The sequence below is a fragment of the Zootoca vivipara genome, chromosome 9 (assembly GCF_965207765.1).
Source record: "Zootoca vivipara chromosome 9, rZooViv2.hap1.1, whole genome shotgun sequence".
NCBI classification, from domain to species: Eukaryota; Metazoa; Chordata; class Lepidosauria; order Squamata; family Lacertidae; genus Zootoca; species Zootoca vivipara.
In genome coordinates this window covers 40,128,426-40,150,770 of record NC_142592.1, presented here as the reverse complement: position 1 = coordinate 40,150,770, position 22,345 = coordinate 40,128,426, and the positions used below count along the sequence as shown (strand labels likewise).

General features: G+C 41.1%; 1 protein-coding gene across 1 annotated transcript in view; it reads left to right on the top strand.

The window, feature by feature from the left end:
* GRIN2B (glutamate ionotropic receptor NMDA type subunit 2B) overlaps positions 1–22,345 on the top strand; it is a 207,938-nt gene that overhangs the window by 69,700 nt on the left and 115,893 nt on the right. Inside the window, exon 2 of the mRNA XM_088652051.1 lies at positions 2,733–3,331. Coding sequence (XP_088508177.1) covers positions 2,733–3,331 — 599 coding nt within the window. The remainder of the gene's footprint in view (positions 1–2,732; positions 3,332–22,345) is intronic.

The window sequence follows — 22,345 nt, the reverse complement described above, 5'->3', positions numbered from 1 at the left end:
TCCTTCAATAATCTCATTCTTAGTAGTCCTTGTAGCTGGAGAAGCTGAAAATAAAATAATTGGAGTTGTGAAATGCTAAAGAACCTGTGTGTGGTTTTGAGCCATGGATATGTTTTTTCATTGATATTTCCAATAGTGCTTCGTCAGAATCTCAATCTGATTTACTTGCTGTAGAAACACTTCTTTCCCTCCATGATATTGCCACTCTTTATCTGATGGTTGATCTCACCCTTGTGGTTGCTGATTTGGCTAATTCTGTTAAAGTTCATTTGGGTAGTTGAAATGTCATGGTGATTAAACTCGAGTATTTTGCTAGGTTCCAGGATGAATTGGTTTGAACAATCTTAGCCCCTCTGCTCGAACTGAAGTAGCTTCCTGCTGATGTTACAATAATAGGCAAAATTACAGTGGCTCTAGAATAGCGACTACATGCCTTGTGAACTAGCCTATGACATTTTTATGTGGGCTGGTTGGGTGTATTAAACAACAGTAAATTTAAAAGGAAATGGTTTTTGTACAGAGTTTTCTTTATTTTAATGTATGGAAAAGATAATGGGAGTAGTATTGTTAAAATCTAATTTTAATTCAGGGAGATTTCATTGTTGGGAAGGGAATAATCTAAATAATGCTTGCTAACATGTACAGTATATGATTGTGGATGCAATGCAAATAAAGCAACAGGCAGAAACCACTAAAACGCACTACCAAACTCCTGTTACAATTGATTTCAGTGGGATTTAACTGTCTCTGGATTTCATATTATGTATGTACAGTATGTATGCATGTATGTATGTATGTATGTATGTATGCATGCATGCATGCATATATATACGGATAGTGTTTATGGCCCATACTTCATCCACACCTGATTTTTCTCCAGTCTGCTGCTTCAGCCCCCTGCCAGGTCACTGACCCACTTTTGAAAAATGTTGTTGGAGTTTATAATTGGTTTGTCAATTTGGTGGCAGTGTTGGTGGTGTGCCTGCTGAAGCAGAAACTGATGGAAAATCATGGTGTGCATGCTTATCCACCTTGGAAATTATATGTATATTAAATTCTCTCTCCCCCTCCAACCCACCTTGCAAATCATTAAGACTTCTGCTAGTGAGAACCACCTAGGTTTACTCCAGATGGAAACTGAAAACTCTGCTCTGGAAAATAACTGCTCCCTGATCTCAGCTTCCCAAACACTTCACTGTCTAATAATTACAAATCTTCACAGTAAAAATGCTTGCCACAGTGGAGATTACAAAAACCTGTAATACACTTCTTCAATCCCACCTACATAACCCTGTTTTGTCATTTATTTAGATGCAACCCCTTCCGAGTATTTATTGGTAGTCAAAACACATAAACCGTGCTCATTTATCCTCCTCCAGTGGGTATTGCATATTTTGTGGCATATAGGGTTGTCATATTTTGAAAAGCATAAAAGAGTACACATTTACATACCCATGAAAAAGAGGACATGTCCTGGAAAAAGAGGACATATGGCAACCCTACTTTCAGCTCTGGTATTTCTGTAGTTTCATTTTAAATTACAGAAATAAATAACTGATGATGGTGATGTTGTTTATACTCCACCCATCTGGCAAAATATAAAAAATAATAAAATCAAAAATATTGATTTAGTGACAAGTGCTTATAATCACACAGGCATATTTCCCCCTTCAAAGAATTCTGGGCACTGTAGTTTATTCAGGGTTGTCAGGGTTGTAATTCTACAAGTGGTAAACTACAGTGCTCATAATTGAGGTGAGCAAATGTGTTTTGAATGTGCTTTAAGGGCATAGTGCGTACACAGCTTAAGCCAACAATGGGCTGGACTAATGTCTTACATTGGTAATAGTTACAGAAGTGTGCATGCACATGGAAGCTCATACCAATGACAAACTTAGTTGGTCTCTAAGGTGCTACTGGACGGAATTTTTTAAAGTTGGTAATGAACTGGATGAGAGCCAAGGGCTCCACCAGTCACCCACTACTTGGTTTAGCCCTTTACCACAAACAATATTTTTGAAATGGTTGCAATGCTTTGCTAAACTGTAACCTGAGCTCCTTGTGGAAAGCTTTGAAAATCGCTTTCACCACCCACCCCCTCCAAGTTTCCATGTGTGGTCTGGGACATTTTATCTCTGTGTTTAATAGGAAAATGGGGGCAGAGGCAGCCTGATTCTCAAAAGTTCTCCTTGGATTGGCACAGGATTTCCTAGGCTAAATGTTGATCTAAAAGGTCAGAAATGTGTCACTCCATCCATCCTACAAAAGCCACACACCCAGCACACTGCCTTCTTTCTTTTCCCCTGTTTTAATTTGGCAGTGAAGCCGAACTGGCAGCAGCAGTAATAGAATAGCCACTTTAACCGATAGTCAGGGATGATGGGAATCTTGGAATCCAGAGTTGGAGCAGGCTGGTCTAGATTGTATATGGGAAATGGGGAATGGGGGACAGAGCAATGGTCACCAACAGTTTACTCTGTGGGAAAGCTGTTGGACTAAATCGCTTTCCCTCCTTCAAATTCTTATTGTAGGATTTAAAGAAAACCAACAATCTGTGAGCATTTTATGCCTCTCTCATGTTGTATTTTGCTGTATTACACATGCATAATTATAGGTACAGCCATGCACTTAAATGCAAAGCAACAAGAGCATGGCCCCCTCTTCCCTATGCTGTCCACATATTCTGCCATTTCCTTCTTTTAACACCTGCTCCTTCTTTTCTCCTCTTACAGGATGAATCGTCCATGTTCTTCCAGTTTGGTCCATCAATAGAACAGCAAGCTTCTGTCATGCTCAACATCATGGAAGAATATGACTGGTACATCTTCTCCATTGTCACTACCTACTTTCCTGGCTACCAGGACTTTGTCAACAAGGTCCGTAGCACTATTGAGAACAGCTTTGTGGGCTGGGAGCTAGAAGAGGTGCTCTTGCTGGATATGTCTCTGGATGACGGAGACTCAAAGATCCAGAATCAGCTCAAGAAACTCCAGAGTCCTGTCATCCTCCTTTACTGTACTAAGGAAGAAGCCACCTATATCTTTGAGGTGGCTAACTCTGTGGGTCTGACTGGGTATGATTACACATGGATTGTACCCAGCTTGGTGGCTGGAGATACAGACACAGTCCCCTCTGAATTCCCCACTGGGCTTATCTCTGTGTCATATGACGAATGGGACTATGGCCTTCGCGACAGGGTGAAAGACGGAATAGCCATAATAACCACGGCTGCTTCTGACATGCTGTCTGAGCACAGCTTCATTCCTGAGCCCAAGAGCAGTTGCTACAACACACAGGACAAGAGGATCTACCAGTCAAACATGTTAAATAGGTAAGGGAAATCAGCATAATGGCTTGTCAGTAGCTGGCATGTTCTAACCCTCACAATGGATATGTGTCTTATTGAAGGCTTTAGGAAGAAAACTTCCAGCTGGGTCTGATTTCTGGGGTAAACAGGTAATCTGCCATGGTCCTTTGTTTCTTGTACAGTGTTCATTCATGCTAACTCAAGAGTAGTTTTGGAAATTAATTCAGAATGAGGAACTGGTCGATTATGAACTCATTGGTTGTGTGGCAGTCAACAGAAAATAGAAGCAGAGTAACAACCTCATATTAACAGTGTTTGTTTGTACACATACTTAAGGATGAAAGCTATTTTTGTTAATTTATATGTGAGGGCTTTCTGCAAGTGAGCTGATATTCAAAGTTATAAAGTACAGTACATTATTAAGATTTATCAAGGAGAAAGCTGTAGGTGCTATATAAGGAGAGATGGGTTTTAGATTGGCTTGGCAGGTCAGTAGCAGAAGAGCCAAGAATATGAGTGGCAAGAAAGAAATGTCTTAGGGCAAGAGTGGCAAAGGAAGTGAGGACACTCAGGGGTTAAATGTACTAGGAACTGGGTTATTTATTTATTCATTTAATATATTTGTACTCTGCCTTTCTCACATTTTGGGATTCAAGGTGACATACGACATTTAAAAACATTAGAAAATAAAAAGTAATAAAAACAAGCTAGCTAAAAACAGTAATATATCAATATATAAAATATATCAAACACACTTTAAACCAGCAATGATACTATAATAAAGGGAGACAAGGGACATTTGGGAAGTTTTATGATCAGTATCGGGTGGTGTGGTGGGACTGTTCTGCTCTCCTAACCTGCCTCTGGCTGAGTCACTAATGCATACCAAGACAGAGTGGGGAAGGCATGAGGCGGCAGCTAGGTCAGGGTGGTGCAAACACAACATCAGGAGCACTGAATTGGCTCCACTGCTGTGTTTTTCTTTCCCTGGCCTCACCTCTGCCTCACCACTCACCATCTCCATCCCACTATGCAGCAGTGAATCAGTTGGAGGGAGGAATACCGGTAGTCCCACCATGCTGTCCTCTACTGTTTCTACCTCTGAAGCATAAAGCAGCCACACCCATGCTTGGATGGACAACACACTTGAACCAAATGTGGCCCAAAGGGAAGAACAGGACATTCTGCAATAGGCAGCACAGCTGTCTGCTTCTTGCAATATGAGCTCAGCCATTGGCTGTGTTGCTTTCTGGGTGCCTTCTCTAGACAGCGTAAGGGCTGAATGGAAAGGGTGCCAAGGACGTGGCAGCAGAAATCTTCACTACAGCTCTGGCTTGCTACAGCCAGTCCTTAATGGATATCTTTTCCAGGAAGGACTCAGGTTAATTTTAAAGACCAGGATAGGAGGAGATGATTTCAAATTACAGACATGAACAATTTGGCCCCACTGATTTTAGGCCTTTAAATGTTATAGCAACTCTGTGGGATAAGCCCACAAAAAGGAATTTCCCACTGACAGTCTTGTAGTGTTTTAAAGTATACCAGGTTCTTATTGATTTCAACAGCATGTACTTCAGTATAAATGTGTCAAAAGTTGTGACCTTAAAAGGTTAAGCTAGGAATGAAGCCTGTGTCTTAGCTGCCTATAAAATCACTACCATTTTGTTGTTGTTGTTGCTGCTACTGTGATGGTTTCAGCTATCAGGGAAAAACATCTTTGTACTGTTGTGCAGCAAGGACAGTCTTATTAAACTTAGGTTTAAATAGCAATCGGTAATATATTTACAATTGCTTGCATTGATCCAGAACACTTTTTGCACAGGGGACTTCTGTTCTGTCCTGTTTCTGTTCTGTTCTGAGAGAGGGGCAGACTTTGGTCTTTTAAATTTCAGCAGTGCCCTGTGCAAGGCCAAAATTTGACGTCCTGCCTCTCTCTTTTTTGCTCAGCTTAATTCACTCCTTCATACGGTAGTAGTTGTGATACCCTGTGGCGTCCCCTAGGCCCAGTCACGCTGGCCTAAATCCACCTCTGATTGTCCTTTGTGCACGCAATCCATTTCTACTGGGCATGCCTTTGTCTTATAGAAAATCATGGGAAGCTCCTTCGTGTAGTCACAGTTATAGTCAAAATTTAACCTTAATATTACTTGATATTAAAATTGTCAGGGAGACATAGGTTTATGTTTGCCTAAACTTAAGTCTTTCTAAAATCATGGAAACAGTATCTATAGCTGTCATGAAACATTATGACACTTGTGTAGCTGCCACTGACAGTTGGGGTCTCAGAACTTTTCCTTCCCTCAGTACTATTGCCCAGTAATCCAAAATGTGTGATGCCACAACATTGGCTTGATTCACACATAAGGATGGGAAGAAATTCAATTCCATTCACATTTAAAGGCCAGCCTACATAGCTTTCCCCTTCTAAAACAGTACATGATCCAAAATAAAACAATCTGTAAAAACTTGTGGTTCTCCAAATTTGTGTGGTGCAGTTCTCTAGCCAAGTAATGTGTCCATAAATGCATGCATAGACTAGGGAAAATTGTGCATTAACAATGCAGATATAAGTGAAAATGGCATACCAAAATGTATTAGATAAAATTTTCTCTGAAAAATGTATATATTAGGTCAAACCAAAATGCTGGTGAATTTCCATGAGTATTATTTTTTAATTTGAAAACTGATGCAGAAATGTGGAAAGCTGAGTTTAAGGCTGGAAATAATATTAGAATGGAGAAAACCGAAAATGATAAATTCACCCCACTCTTAGTCTCATGTTGTGCTGTGACAGCCTCTCAGAGGGAAGTTCACATATGCTTTGCTCCTCCCTGCTCCTTTTCCTTGCTTTGCCACATTGAGCTAAGTTTGCTTAACATGCCATCCAAACCACAGGCTCGTGGTTTAGCTCTAACGTCTAACCAGACTAACCACAAGCCTTAGCCAAGCTTTGTTGTTTATGATTCATGGCTAGTCTTGCAGAGCTAAACCACAAATCTGGGTTTGAACAAAGTGTAAAGCCAAACTCGGGCTTAGCTTGGCACATCACAGCAGAACCTCACAATTGTCACCTGAGACAATTTTTCATTTCTCAGTGTTATGGGGAGAATGGGGAAGATATGGGCCTGTTGCTTTTACTGGCAGCCATGCATAAAGCAAAACTTATTGTCTTGGCCTGGGGGAGAGGAGGAGATCCAGAGCTGACAATGCAAAGAGATTGCAGCCAGCAGCATAAAGCCTTCAGCGAACCTATGTGAATCTATGTGTGAGATTGTGTCTTCTCTGGCAGATGAGCTATCACAGTTGAGAATGGAACATATAAGCAGGAGGTCTTGCAGTTCTAAATGAAAAAGCTAGCGGCAAGGTATTGCTCTGAGGGACCCGTATTCTTGGAAGCTGTTTCTCCTATCCAGTTTTGTCAATATTGGAGGCAGACTGCAAAACTTCAAGATTGTGGGGGAGGAACACAGCTAAGTTATACGTCTGGGCTTGGTAGACTAAATGCCTGCTGCAGGGAATGGGAGCCCTGATTTTTCAGTTATTGCAGCAGAAATGCCATCAGTTCAAAACTTTAGAAGCAAGAGGGAACTTCTGAATCCATACACATGGCACTTTACATGGTCTCTGATTGGAGGATTATATTTGGTATCACTCAGATAGAGAACATGCAACATTTCAAAAAGTTTAGCTGTAAGAATTTGGTATACTGCATTTTATTAGTCATTGTAGTACACATACACTTCAGCAGGCTCCAGAACTCCTGAGATTTTTCAATATATATGTTTGTGTGACTTGCCTCCTAGCCCACATACGTAACTCTGAATCGTGGCCTGTGATGAGGCAAAACTTGATGGAATTATTGGTTGCCTCATATCTCTTAGGGCCTACCTTGTTATTAAGTTAGAATTCTACCCCTGATCTTCAAAGTTGGTCAAAGAAGGATGACTCCGTAGAAATGAAATGTAACAGTTTCCTATTTGGTATGCAGAATTCTGATGAAATCAGGGGAACTTTAAACAATTAGTTAATATGTGATGAATAATTGGCCATGACAGCAGAATAATAAAGAAAAAAATGGCAAAATCTCTGTTACTTAAGTAACTAACTGCTGATAATTTTATCATGTCAAGGTCCTGTAAAAGAATTAGATTAATGAAAGAACATGCCTGCCTATTTTCCATTTTGCTAAATGACGCTCCTCCCTTCCCCCACAAATGTTCTTACTATAAAAATAGAAACGGCCGTGCTGCCATGGTTCCCCACACAACTTTAGAGTCTCTTTCCATTTTCTTTGATGCAATTTCACATAAAAATCTGGTTTGACAAAAGACCAGCCCAGTGCGTCCCCTAGTGGTTATGTCCTGAGGGGAAACCCTGGCAATAATCATGGTCATTAGGAGATCGTTGCAAACAGCAGAAGTGTTAACTTGTAGCTTCCAGCCTGAACATCAATTCAATTAATAACCTCAAAAAATATCTTGCAGATTCACAGTTTGACTAAACTGCTTGTTTAATTTTTCCAGGCCTAAGCTGCCAAGCAGTTGCAATATTCCACTTCATAAGGGAAGTAGCAATTTATAAGGAAATGTTTCCTGCCTTATGGCCCACATTCAACAATGTGCTTAAACAAATGCTTAGATTTTTATAATATATAACTGCATTCATTTTGATATAAGAAATAGTGACCCCAGGTGTGTATTGTTATTGTTTTAATAATGTTTTAATATTTCACTTTAATTGCCTTTAGCCTTTTAGAATGTATTAGGCTTGATTTTTGTGTGTTCTGCATTTGCAAGTTTCCCCCTCCTACACTGCATGCCACCTCTCCTTATCTACCCCTGAAAGTGGTACAAATGGCAGGATGTTTTAGCACCAGAGTGTAAATCAGCTATCCTTGAAACTATCTGAGACCTAGGAAGAGGATTTTATGATGCTGTTCTCTCGTTGAAGGCTAGGTTGCCAGGGTAACGCTGGACACCCAAGACCTAAAATGGTCAAATGGTCTGGGCACATCAGGGCCACTCCAAAGTGATGCAGGGGTGAAGATACCTACCAATACGGAGCCCTGTGTGCTTTACTTCTCATGACCTGTAACCTTTCCAGATATATGTAAAGATGTTTTATGACTCTTTGTTTGCTGTGTTTGAACTAATATATAAGCTTTTGTTCTGAAGTGCCTCGGGGCATACCTTCTCAATTGGCGTGTTGAGTTGAGTGAGCTCTGACCTATTGCAATAGTAGCTATAATAAACACTGGGTCCCTATATCTGGATGCTGGACTTGAAAATAGTTTCCTTGGTTCTGTGGTTTATTCTAAAGGTGGTTGTTCCTCACCTGGGTTATGAACAAGGTGGCGTAGAGGTGAATTCTCATCAGATTTTTTATCTGAATGGAAGCTTGCAGCTGCTTGAAGTTGGTGCTGCAAAGATATTGTAAAGCTCATTCAATGGACTTTCAATGGCTACATATGAATATTTTATCACACATTCTACCACAGATTTTATCACTCATCCATAACCAATGTGTGGTGTATTCCTCCTTACAATCTGTTAGCTTGGTCATCTGTATGGTCTCTCTTTACTTTAAGAATAAAACTGAAGTCACTCCCTAAGAGTGACAAAAAGGACTTTGAATGTTCCATTCGTGGTGTTGTAGCTGCCAAAAATGAGGAAAGCTCTTTCTGTAATGCAGGACCCAGAAGGTTGTGGTGTTTTTTCACTGTTAACTGCCCCTGTGGATTCTTGTGATTTCAGATTTGTTTGCTAGCCTGGGTAAAATGGGTGCAATCTCAATGCAGCCATTTGGACACCACTTCACGCAATCAGCTTTCCACATGGAGCGCCGCACACGTATTTCTGATTTTCCGTAATCTTTATGTGAAAGAATAGGCTATTGCCTGCTCACATGACTATAAAGCAGTTTTTCCAGTGTTGTAAGGGATTGTCCTGATATAGCAATACTTAAAACATACAAACCAGGAATTTCGAGCCGTACAGATCTTTCCAACTCTGTTGGGTCATCCACAGGTCACTGTGAGCACCACACACAATGGACAACATCATACCTTCCATTTCATTTTACATAGCATTTCACATATAACAACTGTCATTTTTTGTAGCTGTAATGCCTTTATTCTTACCAGTGGTGCAGCTAGGCAATTTCAGTTCTCAAAAGTAATAGTTTTACAGGGGTGCAGGACCTGTGTATTACTTCTTTTCTCCCCCCATCATTTCATGCTTTACCACTATTTCTATAGTCCTAATATGTTAAAGCAAAAAAAGATGTGCTCTGAGCATGTGCAGTTTCACAAAATTCATTTAAATCATAGTGCCATCACAACCAAAGGGGAAAACCAAAGGTGCCGGGCAAAAATGTTCCTCTTCAACCAGACCTTTGGCTGACATTGACTGCCAAGAGGGACTTCTCTCTTGTACATCAATGCCTGTAAAAGGCAGGCTTATTTCTGTGCTGCTCCTACCCCTTGCCTGCCATGAGGAGGGGAGAAATAAATATTTGATAGCCCTATCCTGGCTGCTTCCAAAAATGCTCAGCACAGGGATTGTATGAGCCCCACACAAGCGATTTTGACAGATGGGCAGGGCAGGGCAACTATCATGTGATGTCATAGTAACATTGTGTGATTGACAGGTGGGTGTTCTTTGCCCTTTGCCAAATTTGGCCTGTGAGGCCAATCCTGAGATGGATCTGGTCCATGAAGCCAAAATGGTTCCCCACTGAGGAAATGGAAGGATTTTTCAAACATCTTCATCTGCCCCAGCTGCAACAAAAGATGTCTCGGTCTCTACAGCCACAGCAGGTGCTAACTCTCCCCAACAGTTTGACTTCACCCCCAATGTATGCCAACCTTCCAACAGAATAGAGTCCTCTGTAAAGTAGGAGGAAGCTATCCATTCACTATCAGGTGGGTAGTAACCTGATCATAATAGGTTTTATGAAACTTACAATAGATTGGACCTGATTTTGTTTATTATATCTATAGTCAGCCTTACCAACTGGGACAGGTAGTTATGGGGAGATGGAAGTGAAAAATAGGTGATGAACAAGATGCAATAACTTTGCACAGTTTTATCTCACAGACATCCTGTTGAATTTAGTGGCAGATACTGGGTTGTTTTTTTTTTTTTGCTTTAGATCCAGGAATCCAGCTGCATGAATAGGGGCAAAAGGTTTTTTTGTAAGCTAGACCTATTTCTGTCAGTCTGTTTTCAGATAGCGCAGAACTTTCTCAACAACTTTTGCTTCACTCTGCAGCTTTGCTGCTTCTCATGCTCTTATTCAGCCAGAGGCAAATGTTTTGAAAAATCTGAACAAAAACAGTTCAACCAATTTTGAGTTATGACAGTGTGAAATAAATGCATTAGTTCTGCTCTCAAATAATTGTTCAGTTGTGAAAGTTTTTTTGGGGTGGATAATTAATTCAAATCGCCTAAGTTTTAAGCATTCAAATTCAGAGTGTATCGAATATTTAGTGAAGAATGCCTTCCTTGAGAGGCTTGGAAAAATGATTTTGAAATAAATGTATTAACTTTTGCAGATAACACACCTCGCCTTAACACGATGGCTTTGGACCCCCTCCCTTTTTGCATTGTACATCCTGCATACGTCATTTGTCTAAAAATTTGGGTGAACGTCGCTTCCTAATTCTGAGACATTATTTATCATTTATAAAACAAATATGACTTTGAAAAATTAACATGATGGAGAGAAAATCTATTAAATTGTCTATTTCACCCTCTTCTCCTGCATCATTTATCTAGTAAAATATTGAATTGTACAGCATATTCTGACATGAATTATGATTTTCCTTTGCACGTTGGAACACATTTAAAAGCCATACATTGCTTAAATCAGCTGAGTAAAGACCATCATCTGAGAGATGCTCTAAAAGAGAATATAATGAATAGTCTGCAATAAGCAAAGTTTTTTAATGGATAGATGAAGCCTCTTAGAAGAGAGAGCCAGCTCAATTGGGAGGCTTCTCATTGGTGGACAGGCCGGCTCAGATTGGAAGTGAATTTTTACTCTAATAGTACTTTAGATTAGAATCATTAAAAATATCTATATGGAAACAATTATGTGGAAATGAAACAATTAGTTTCAATTTGCAATTATAATGTAATATATTGTTAAATTTCTTATTAACTAGGATGAATTTGTTTTTCTATTCTCTTCCTCCTATTTTTAGCAACACTGCCCCTATTACTCCTCACGCTTCTTCCTCTCAAGCAGGAATATTGCCATTTATATTGTTAACTTTGCATCATTCATGTTCCCTATTGTTTATTTGTAATGAGTCAGAGTTATAGCATTTTGTATTTTGAAAGCATGACAGTAGAAATAACTGCTGAAATGCAAACAACTCTGGTGTGAAGTATTGGATCTGGGTTCTACAGGGGTGTGTTTGCAGCATGTAAGTAAGTGCCAGAAATCAGCTTGGTTCTTAACAAATTATTCTCTTTAGGGTCTTTTAAAATTACTATTACACAGGTTTTCTTCTCTTCCACCAAAGCATTCAGGGTATGGCACACAGAGGGCTTTTAGGAAGGTGGAGTGGGGCAACAGAGCTATGGGCAGCTGCCCAAGGATGCCGGGTTTTGATGCTGGCCCTGGGGGGGGGGCTACATCAGGAGTCTTCAGACCTTTCTTTGTGCTTAGTGAGCTGGATTACAGATACCTCATCAAGAAGCAGGTGCAGTTTGGGGAACTTTATTGCATGAAGCCCAGAAAAGAGGATCCAACTGTAGCAGGACTAGCTTTTGATGAAGGACAGCAATATTAATTTTGAATCCCTCTGTGAACTACAAAGTTCACAGAGGTGCTCAAGTATTGGGGTTAAGAAATAGAGTGTATCTGCATCAGTCAGCAAACTGCTTTGTTTCTTGTCCTGGATTGCAATAAGCCCCCTCACGACAATCTTTGTCCTAACTAAGCGTATTTGCTTTTTAAAAAACAAACAAACAAACAAACAAACACACTTCTGTTTTCTTCCAACCAAGACCTATTTATCAATGGAAGGCTCTCTTTTACCCAGTTTTGTAGAATCATAAGTCGGGCTGGTGACAAGCCACAGGGGGCCCTTGGCATGCGGTCAGCCTAGTTCTATTGCTGCATGCTACCACTGCACGCTACTGCGGCTGCATCCTGTCACTGCCATGCAGCAGCACTGTATGCATGGGACCAGGCATATGCACATAGCACTGAACCCGGAAGTGATCCAAAGAGTCACAAAAGGGGGCAGACCTTGGGGGGGGGGGCACACACAGAGTGTTTGCAGTCTTTTTCAATGGTGTTTCAAATATATGCGATTTCATTTAAACGCATGGTGCCTTGGAACGTAACCCCCATGTGAACTGGGAGTTGCCTGTATTCCAATATGTATGAAGTAAGGTGTGTGTGGCTATTGTGCTATAATTTCAGCAACTGGGCAGGTCCTGAATTTGTGTCCTCACAGTGAAACCACTGCTTCTGCTGCACTTCATCCATTTTGATATACAAGCTTTTCCATACATGGGTATCCTCATGCAAGAAAGAATCAGACACAAAGTGGTGCACCTTGATAAGACTCAAACTGGATAAGGGCTGATCTTAGCAACAAAACTGACCATGAATAATTTCAAAAAGCACGGTGAAACTGAATTTAATACAAAGGCCATGGGAGGTGGCTTGTTTGTTCTCAGAATGTCAAGGCCACCTTTCCACATGAAGGTGCTCCAGAGTGTTTGAATTGTTTTGAATGCCAACAGCCATACTTGGTTATCATCGTGATTTGGGGGCCCTTGTAGTTCCGGCTAATTTGTGAAGCAGCATTTTAGCAATAACCAGAACTTCCTAGGCATTTTATTTGGAGTTTGACTTCAGAGTCAAAGAAATGAAAGAAAATAAGATGGAGTAGCCAGACTTTGGTCAAGCTATTGAATCCTCATTATTGATTGTATCTTGCTGTCCTCTGTTTTGATTATCAACATGAAAACCTTATATTGAAGTGCCAGTTGTTCTACCTGCTGTAACACACTCGTCCCAGCTATTCATCAGCAGACCACTAAAGTGTACTTGTAAGAAACTGGTATAAAGGAGACTTGAGTCTAAGAACAAGAGAAATGAATGCTTGATGATCACATACTGTAAAGAGCTTACTGTCCTTGTGGAAACTAGCTCAGGACCAGGTGACCTACTTCAAAGGGTATGCACCATCAACTATTACAGTAGCCATTAAAAAAAAAAACAAATCTACTGACTGAGTTCACCAGGACTCCCTAAGAGCAGTGCTTTTTTCCTGGGGGGAGTATGCATACCCTTAAACGTTTTGTGAATCTTTGTACTTCTGTCCATTTACTATATTTATTTCCCCCGATTTGAACTATAAAAAGGTGTTTTTCTTGATTCAAAATGAGAGTACCTCTAAACATTTCTTTAGAAAAAAAGAGCGCTGCCTAAGAGTATTGGATGGGAACAGCATCCACTAATTAAATTTCCTAGATGGGTAAGTACCTTAGACTGGCATATATAAGGCCTGTGGGTGTTGCTTTCAAGAAATAATTAAAGCCTTGTACAGATGTTGTGCTAGACTCACATTCAAGTGGTCATAAGCATAAGTGAATACATGTACCTACGCAAAACATGCTAGTGTGGGAGAACCCCTTAAAATCTGGGGTGTTGACTGTGCATTTGTATGCACATGTAGTTGTGTGAACAGTTGAACACAATGTAACTACATGTCTGTGTCCAAAGTTAAATCAGCAAACCACAGAACAATGGTGCATATGGTTACTTTTTTGTCATTAGTGGTTTGTGTAGCTTTTTCTTGCCTTATTATATCCTACCTCATCCCCATTGTTGAGACCAGTTGGTACACTATCTGAGATAATTAGATCAACAAAGTACATCAATAAAATGACCACATATCTACTGAACAACACCCACAATTAAAACCACATGTTTATGGTGTATACTGATCACATGCGTATTTAATATACGTAATGTCTTAACAGGGCTTAAAACTCAAGCTACAGGTTACAGGCCATAAAACTTTTTGGTCAAGTTGGACTCCTTTTATATCGTCTACAATCCCACATGCCAACTACCTATAATCCCACATTCCAACCACCAATTTGTCATATGTCTATTGGGAAAGTTCAGCTGGGATAAGTAAGCTACAACATTTGAGCAGGATCAGAAATCATTGTCTTTCTTTTTTTCTGTATTGCTGGGCTACTGGGTTGTTGTTGATTTCTTTTGTCCACTGTAACAATGTGACGCTTCTGAGACTCTCTGTCTTTTGTAGAATATGAAAGTAAGGGTATCAAAATCAAAGAAGCAAATAAACAAAAGAAAACTACATGTTACATGGAGCTCTGTGGTAATTTTCTTTTAAAATGAAAAGCCAAAATTTAACCTGGGCAGGCTTTGACCCAGAATAGAGGCAAGGTACACAATCCCAGTGTAATCATTTCCCCTCTGGTCATTTTTCATGCTAAAACTGTGTTTCTACCCATTGAAAAGAAGAATATAAGATTCCACAATTTCCCCCTCTATTTTCCCCTCACAGGGGAAAAATAAACTTGGAAAGAAAGGATTCATTCATTCGTATTCATTTTCTTTAAAAACAGAATTCTGTAAATTCTGTAAAAGAATACAGAAATGCTTTCTCAGGGTTTCTTCCTTTATACATTTTTAAGGCAAGTTGAAAAGATCAGAATTTTAAGACAGAGTCTTTTGATCTGTTCCCCTGCTCAAAATGACCAAAAGTAGACACAGTGCTGAGGTTGGTGGAGAGGTTTTAAGTAGCTTTCTAATAGAGATGCAAATTGCTCTAGTCATCAGATGAATGAGCAAGGAAGAGCAATAAGCTGTACAGATGAGCTGTGGTGGGTGGGCCTTATGTGTGTGAGATGTGTGTCCTGTACATTGCCGGGTTGTGTGGCTACACCCACTGATGGGATATGGCCCCAGAGTGTTGGCCAAAGTATGTTTGTCACTCCTGTATAAATGTTCCATTCTAGAGCAATTAGGGACTCTGTAAAGTTGGCTGTCCAACGAGGCCTTACAAATAGCGGAGGAGAGGAGGCAAGCAAAATGCAAGGGAGATAGGGAAAGATACAGGAAACTGAATGCAGATTTCCAAAAAACAGCAAGGAGAGACAAGAGGGTCTTCTTAAATGAGCAATGCAAAGAAATAGAGGAAAACAATAGAATGGGGAAAACCAGAGATCTGTTCAAGAAAATTGGAGATATGAAAGGAACATTTCGTACAAAGATTACCATAATCAAGGACAAAAGTGGTAAGGACCTAACAGAAGCAGAAGACATCAAGAAGAGGTGGCAAGAATACACAGAGGAATTATACCAGAAAGATATGGAGGTCTCGTACACCTCAGGTAGTGTGGTTGCTGACCTTGAGCCAGACATCTTGGAGAGTGAAGTCAAATGGGCCTTAGAAAGCATTGCTAATAACAAGGCCTGTGGAAGTGATGATATTCCAGCTGAACTGTTTAAAATTTTAAAAGATGATGCTGTTAAGGTGCTACACCCAATATGCCAGCAAGTTTGGAAAACTCAGCAATGGCCAGAGGATTGGAGAAGATCAGTCTACATCCCAATTCCAAAGAAGGGCAGTGCCAAAGAATGCTCCAACTACCGCACAATTGCGCTCATTTCACACGCTAGCAAGGTTATGCTTAAAATTCTACAAGGCAGGCTTAAGCAGTATGTGGACCGAGAACTCCCAGAAGTGCAAGCTGGATTTCGAAAGGGCAGAGGAACCAGAGACCAAATAGCAAACATGCGCTGGATTATGGAGAAAGCTAGAGAGTTCCAGAAAAACGTCTACTTCTGCTTCATTGACTATGCAAAAGCCTTTGACTGTGTCGGCCACAGCAAACTATGGCAAGTTTTTAAAGAAATGGGAGTGCCTGATCACCTCATCTGTCTCCTGAGAAATCTCTATGTGGGACAAGAAGCTACAGTTAGAACTGGATATGGAACAACTGATTGGTTCAAAATTGGGAAAGGAGTACGACAAGGTTGTATATTGTCTCCCTGCTTATTTAACTTATATGCAGAATTCATCATGCGAAAGGCTGGACTAGATGAATCCCAAGCCGGAATTAAGATTGCTGGAAGAAATATCAACAACCTCAGATATGCAGATGACACAACCTTGATGGCAGAAAGCGAGGAGGAATTAAAGAACCTTTTAATGAGGGTGAAAGAGGAGAGCGCAAAATATGGTCTGAAGCTCAACATCAAAAAAACCAAGATCATGGCCACTGGTCCCATCACCTCCTGGCAAATAGAAGGGGAAGAAATGGAGGCAGTGAGAGATTTTACTTTCTTGGGCTCCTTGATCACTGCAGATGGTGACAGCAGTCACGAAATTAAAAGACGCCTGCTTCTTGGGAGAAAAGCAATGACAAACCTAGACAGCATCTTAAAAAGCAGAGACATCACCTTGCCGACAAAGGTCCGTATAGTTAAAGCTATGGTTTTCCCAGTAGTGATGTATGGAAGTGAGAGTTGGACCATAAAGAAGGCTGATCGCCGAAGAATTGATGCTTTTGAATTATGGTGCTGGAGGAGACTCTTGAGAGTCCCATGGACTGCAAGAAGATCAAACCTATCCATTCTTAAGGAAATCAGCCCTGAGTGCTCCCTGGAAGGACAGATCGTGAAGCTGAGGCTCCAATACTTTGGCCACCTCATGAGAAGAGAAGAATCCTTGGAAAAGACCCTGATGTTGGGAAAGATTGAGGGCACTAGGAGAAGGGGACGACAGAGGACAAGATGGTTGGACAGTGTTCTCGAAGCTACGAACATGAGGTTGACCAAACTGCGGGAGGCAGTGCAAGACAGGAGTGCCTGGCGTGCTCTGGTCCATGGGGTCACGAAGAGTCGGACACGACTAAACGACTAAACAACAACAACAAAGTCATCCTACTGTTCTCATTAGGTAGGCTAGGTACAGTGCTGGTACACAGACATTGTTCCAGCACCTTTTCCAGCCGGGGGTGGGGGTGGGACTTGAGCTGAAGTTGCTGGAGCCACACTTCAGATTCAGTTGATTCCTATCAACTGCCTTCATCCAGAGATCTTGTATTTTGTGCTCAAGTCCTACCTGCTGGAGCAGCAAAAAAGGAATGTGCTCTGTCACCTATGTGTCAGCCCTTCAGATATTTGAAGTTGACTATCGTATGGCCTTTTAACCACCTCATCTCCAGACTATACATACCCAACTCCTTCCATCTTTCCCCACAGGGCTTAGACACCATGTTCGTTGCCTTGTGCTTGACATGTTCCGGTTTGTAGAAACCATTCAAAGTCTGTGACCGCACTATGCTGTTACGAGTTGGGAGGGGGAGAAGGCTGTACGCTGAGACCCTTCTAATTCTTGGATCCAGCAAGTGTTAAATATTAATTGCCTGTGGTCTATTTTTTTTTTTAATCCTGCAATGTGTTTAGATTTTCACTCTGCAGATTACATTGGAATCTACTCTGGATCAATATTGAGTAGAATTCCATTACATTAAAAAGGGCCCTCTAAGTATAGGCTATTAAGGTAAAAAAGGAAGTGGCTCTGTGCAAATGTGTGAGCCCTCTTTGTTTGAGCCACACCCCCCCCCCCCCGCCAACAACCTGCTGGTAGTTAGTTAGAAAATACAAAGGCCAGAGCTGAGTTGTGTGGGGGTAAGCTATAAGCTGAAGGAAGAAGCAGGCTGAAGCCTGTGAGGGAGAAACATGCCTGATTTCTTTTCACCTCCAAGGCTGTGGCTATGGGTGAAGCAAGACCCTCTTGGAGTGTTAATGTTGTGAATTCCTCCGTCATAGGCTCAGGTTGTATATATGTGTAAATAAACCATATATCATAAAGACATCACTGTCTCTGCTGTCCCTCACGCCAAAGGCAACACAAAATCTGGGTGAGAGCCTGGAAACCCTGGAATCTTGCACTGCTTAGAGACTGGGGTGGCATGCAGCAATATTTTAAAGCAAATTCAAAGCACATCTTACCTTCAAAGAACTCTGGGCACTGTGGTTAAATGGCTAAGAGATTTAAGAAGTTACGGGTTTCAGTTTTTCACCACACAAAAGGTGGCATGACTTTTTCTAAAAACCAACAGAAAACATTTATTTCCTCCAGAGATGTATTTTATTTTATTTTGGCCATTGTACCACTTGGCAGGGCATTGACTCTGCTTCTCTGTGAGTGCCCTTGGAGAGGCTTTGTTTCCCAGCTAGCTTCATTGAGGACTTACAGAAAAAGATAATAGAGTTATTGCCAGGGTATGTAATGTACAGTAACAAAGCTTAACTCTACAAAAGGCAATTCTGAGAGGTCTTGGAAGCATAGAATAAGAAGGTAAAATGTGTTCCTGCTCTCCCCTGAGAGGTTACTATTTTCAAGGAATTTATTATGGCTTGAAGGGGTGCAAGGTGGGGGGATTGTGCTCCTCCCATTAGTAATATTTTAAATAGAATATTCACACCGGCTTTTACTCCTACACTGTTTTAAAAAGAACATTCTGAAGAAAGGCCTAAAAAGACCTTTGAAAAAAATATCAGGCACATATTCATAAAGAAAAGAATTATGTACTGAAATGCTGGTATTTCAGCTCTGGGGGTGGCTTTTATGCCTCCAAGATGGTGCCCACTGCATACTGTGATCTTTCTTCTTTTCTATCCTCCATCCTTTTGTGTCTTCATTCCTTCCTTCCATATGTCTCTCACCCCCTCACCCCCCAACATCTCATCTCTTTCTTTGGATTCTTTCTTTCTTTCTTTCTTTCTTTCTTTCTTTCTTTCTTTCTTTCTTTCTTTCTTTCTTTCTTTCTTTCTTTCTTGTTCTGCAGGTCTCCTTCTCAAATCTTTCTGTGGTCAGGCTTTATGAGTTGTATCTGCATTCCATCATGTTTCCCTCCCTTCCCCCTTATGGTTATATTTGGGGTCTCTTCAGCTGCTTCATCTTCCCTTTCCTCTCTTTTTATCAGTTCCTTAAGGTCTTTAATATACCAATTCATAGCTTAAGTATCTTTCTTGCTGGTGTAGTTTGCTAGAGTAAAACACAGGAAGGGAGAGAACTGTTGAACAGATCAAGTGCCTCTCAAGGTCTGTGGGCTCTTCATAGCTGAAGATACCTAAGCATTGGTCTGTCTGATGTTGAAGTTGCAAGGTCCCCTCTCCCCCCTGCAGAAAAAATCTGTACGTGTGTAGGGGGCTAGTGTGGGAGTTTTTGAGAGATTAGACAGGATTAGGTGAAGGAACAGAGCAGAGCAACCTATTTTGATAGCTATTCCTTCAAACATTAACTTGTTAGAAACCTCAGCCATAAAGAGTAAGCTTCAACTGAGTCTAGGAGCAGATCTCTTAGATCAGGGGTGGCCAACTTCCAAGAGACTGTGATCTACTCACAGAGTTAAAAACTGGCAGTGATCTACCCCCTTTTGGGGGTTCAGGTTGAGGTTGTTGAGCTTTTTTTAGGAAGGAAAGCCATCCATGTTTTGGCGGGTTCGGGTTAAAGTTGAGCGTTTTTTAGGAGGGAAAGCCCTGTTTTGGGGGCTTCAGGGCAAAGATGTAGAGCTTTTTTAGGAGAGCCAAAGTTGCTGAGCTGCTTTGGGGAGAGCCAGTGATCTACCAGTGATCTACCACAGATGTCCAGTGATCTACCAGTAGATCACGTTCTACCTGTTGGACATGCCTGTCTTAGATGATATAAGACGTGGAGGTGAATAGCCCTTATGGAAGTACTCTAATGGTAGTCAACTCAGTGGGCCGCTGCTTTGTACGGCTATTGTATCTTCTTGTTTACTTTGTAAAATGAAACTAAGCCCCAGCTAAATATGTAAGCTTTGTGTTTAGAACTGGCAGTGAGAAGAACTAGCTTCCCAAACACTTCCTTTCCAATTTCTTTTGCCATGTAATTGATTTGGAAAAATCTAATAGACACACAGCAGTAGGGTGCCTTCTGTGTAATTCGTCGGTCTGAAGATTAGGTTATTTTCCTTAAGAGCTTTGGAAGTTGGTTTCAGCTGGGTGGAACAACCTGAGTTTTTCTTCTTCTTCTTCTTCTGTCCTCAGCAAGGCAGTTTCAGAAAAGCAGAAAAATTTAAATAAAAGCACAGTGATCATTGACGCATTTCATACCCAACTTCCCCATAGTCTTGAGGCATTTAAAGTATTTTGAGTCAAAGGCTGTTCTAGCACCATGCTCCGGAAAGTAAATTAATCATGACTTGACCAGCTGTAGGTTAAAGCGGGAACTGTGATGGGTGGAAATAAAGTGAGGAGAAATGCAGATGGTTGTCAGCAGCATAACTTTGATCTTATCTTGTTCTAGTTTGTAAAGATTCTAGAGGGATGTTCAGACATTCACCTGATCTCTTGTACTGCTTTTAATAGGATTTTGAAATGTCTTTGTATTGATAATTTGTGAGGGAGCATATAAATACTTTTTTAAACAAGCAAGCAAACAACCAACACACCTGGGGTAAAAATTGGAGGGGGGGCAGGCACATGCAAGGCAACCCTGCCCCAATGTTCCCATGCATATGGCCCCACCCACTCAGTCCTCCAGCTTCCCTGTATCATGCATGAAAGGTCTACAAGGGTTTTTTGCTCATGTTCACTCTAATGCAAGTAGAACGGCTCATGTGATCAGGAACTCTTCTTTATTGCCCACCTCTCAGACACCTGCTGGCAAAATGGTATCAGACGACCTACTTTTGCCCACATGGTTTGAAAGTAAACCACATAGGCAAACACATAGAATCATAGAATTGTGGAGTTGGATGGGACCCTGAGGATCATTCACTCCAACCTCTGAATGCAGGATTATTCAAATGTCCCGTACGGGGATCAAACCGGCAAGCTGTGTGTTATCAGCACCACACTCTAACCAACTGAGCTATCCAGGCCTCATGTGCATAGCACCTTGGAATTACTGACAATACTGTGCACAGAGATTTGCACAAACCCCCTTTCAGTCCACTGTTATATACCCCACATATATGACCTCAGGTGTAAGGCAGCTGGACTTGGCTTGGCTTAATATAGACCAAATGAGGAGGACTGGCAGGTCTACTTAGGCCCACAGGGTGGAGGTTTCCTTAGTGCCTCTATATTATATACTATTTCGAGTATGAGAGGTTCTTCATTATTGCTGGCATTTCTTGTGCAAAGGCAGACAGATCCATTTGGGAGTGGCAGCAGGAAGGAATGAAAAGTGCCATTATAAATAGGAACGTTGAGTGTGGAATCCATCTGTCCGTTGACAAAATGTCTGGATGGAGTTGTGATGGTGGGCAATCTATCACCACTCACTGCCACCACTACACTTCCCTAATATTTGTGCATTCAATGGATGTTGGAAGGAGTTCTGCCTATATACATATGTACACACAACCGTATGTGGGTCGAACAACTTCTGACATCCATTGACTGTGCTGGCCTTGGGGGAGTGTGGAAACAGCATGCAGTGGTGTTGATGGTCTGGGCTAGCCCATGTGGAGACAGTGGGCAGGGCTAGACCACACAGCTCCTATGCCTACCCCCATGTTCTTTAATGAGAGGAGGAGTTTGTGTGAAGCTTCTGATGGTTATCTTAAGGAGAATGAGAGCCAGAGCTGCTAATAAGAATTACTGGCCTAGAGCATTTGTAATCTCATCTTCAGTGTGCATTAAAAAAAATTGACACTAGATCCCAAGGACAGGGAACAGTGTCTAAAGGGCAGTTGTCACTTGTGTATAATTAATATACCAAAATATGCTAAACTGCCATGTCTGCCTATAAATACAAATCAGATACTCAGATGTCAAGCTTAAGCAAAGTGAAATAAAGGAAGATAAAGGAAACCACTCAATCTTCTACTTTCTCAAAACAGACAAGGAATCTTTGTGTGTGTGTGTGATGGCGCTGTATTTCTTTTGAAGTGGTTCAGAAGAAATGGTTTTTGGTCCAAACAAAACAAATTAATTCTGTGCAGATGTTCCAGGTTCTGTAGGAATCACTTAGATGTGACAGGTCAATAA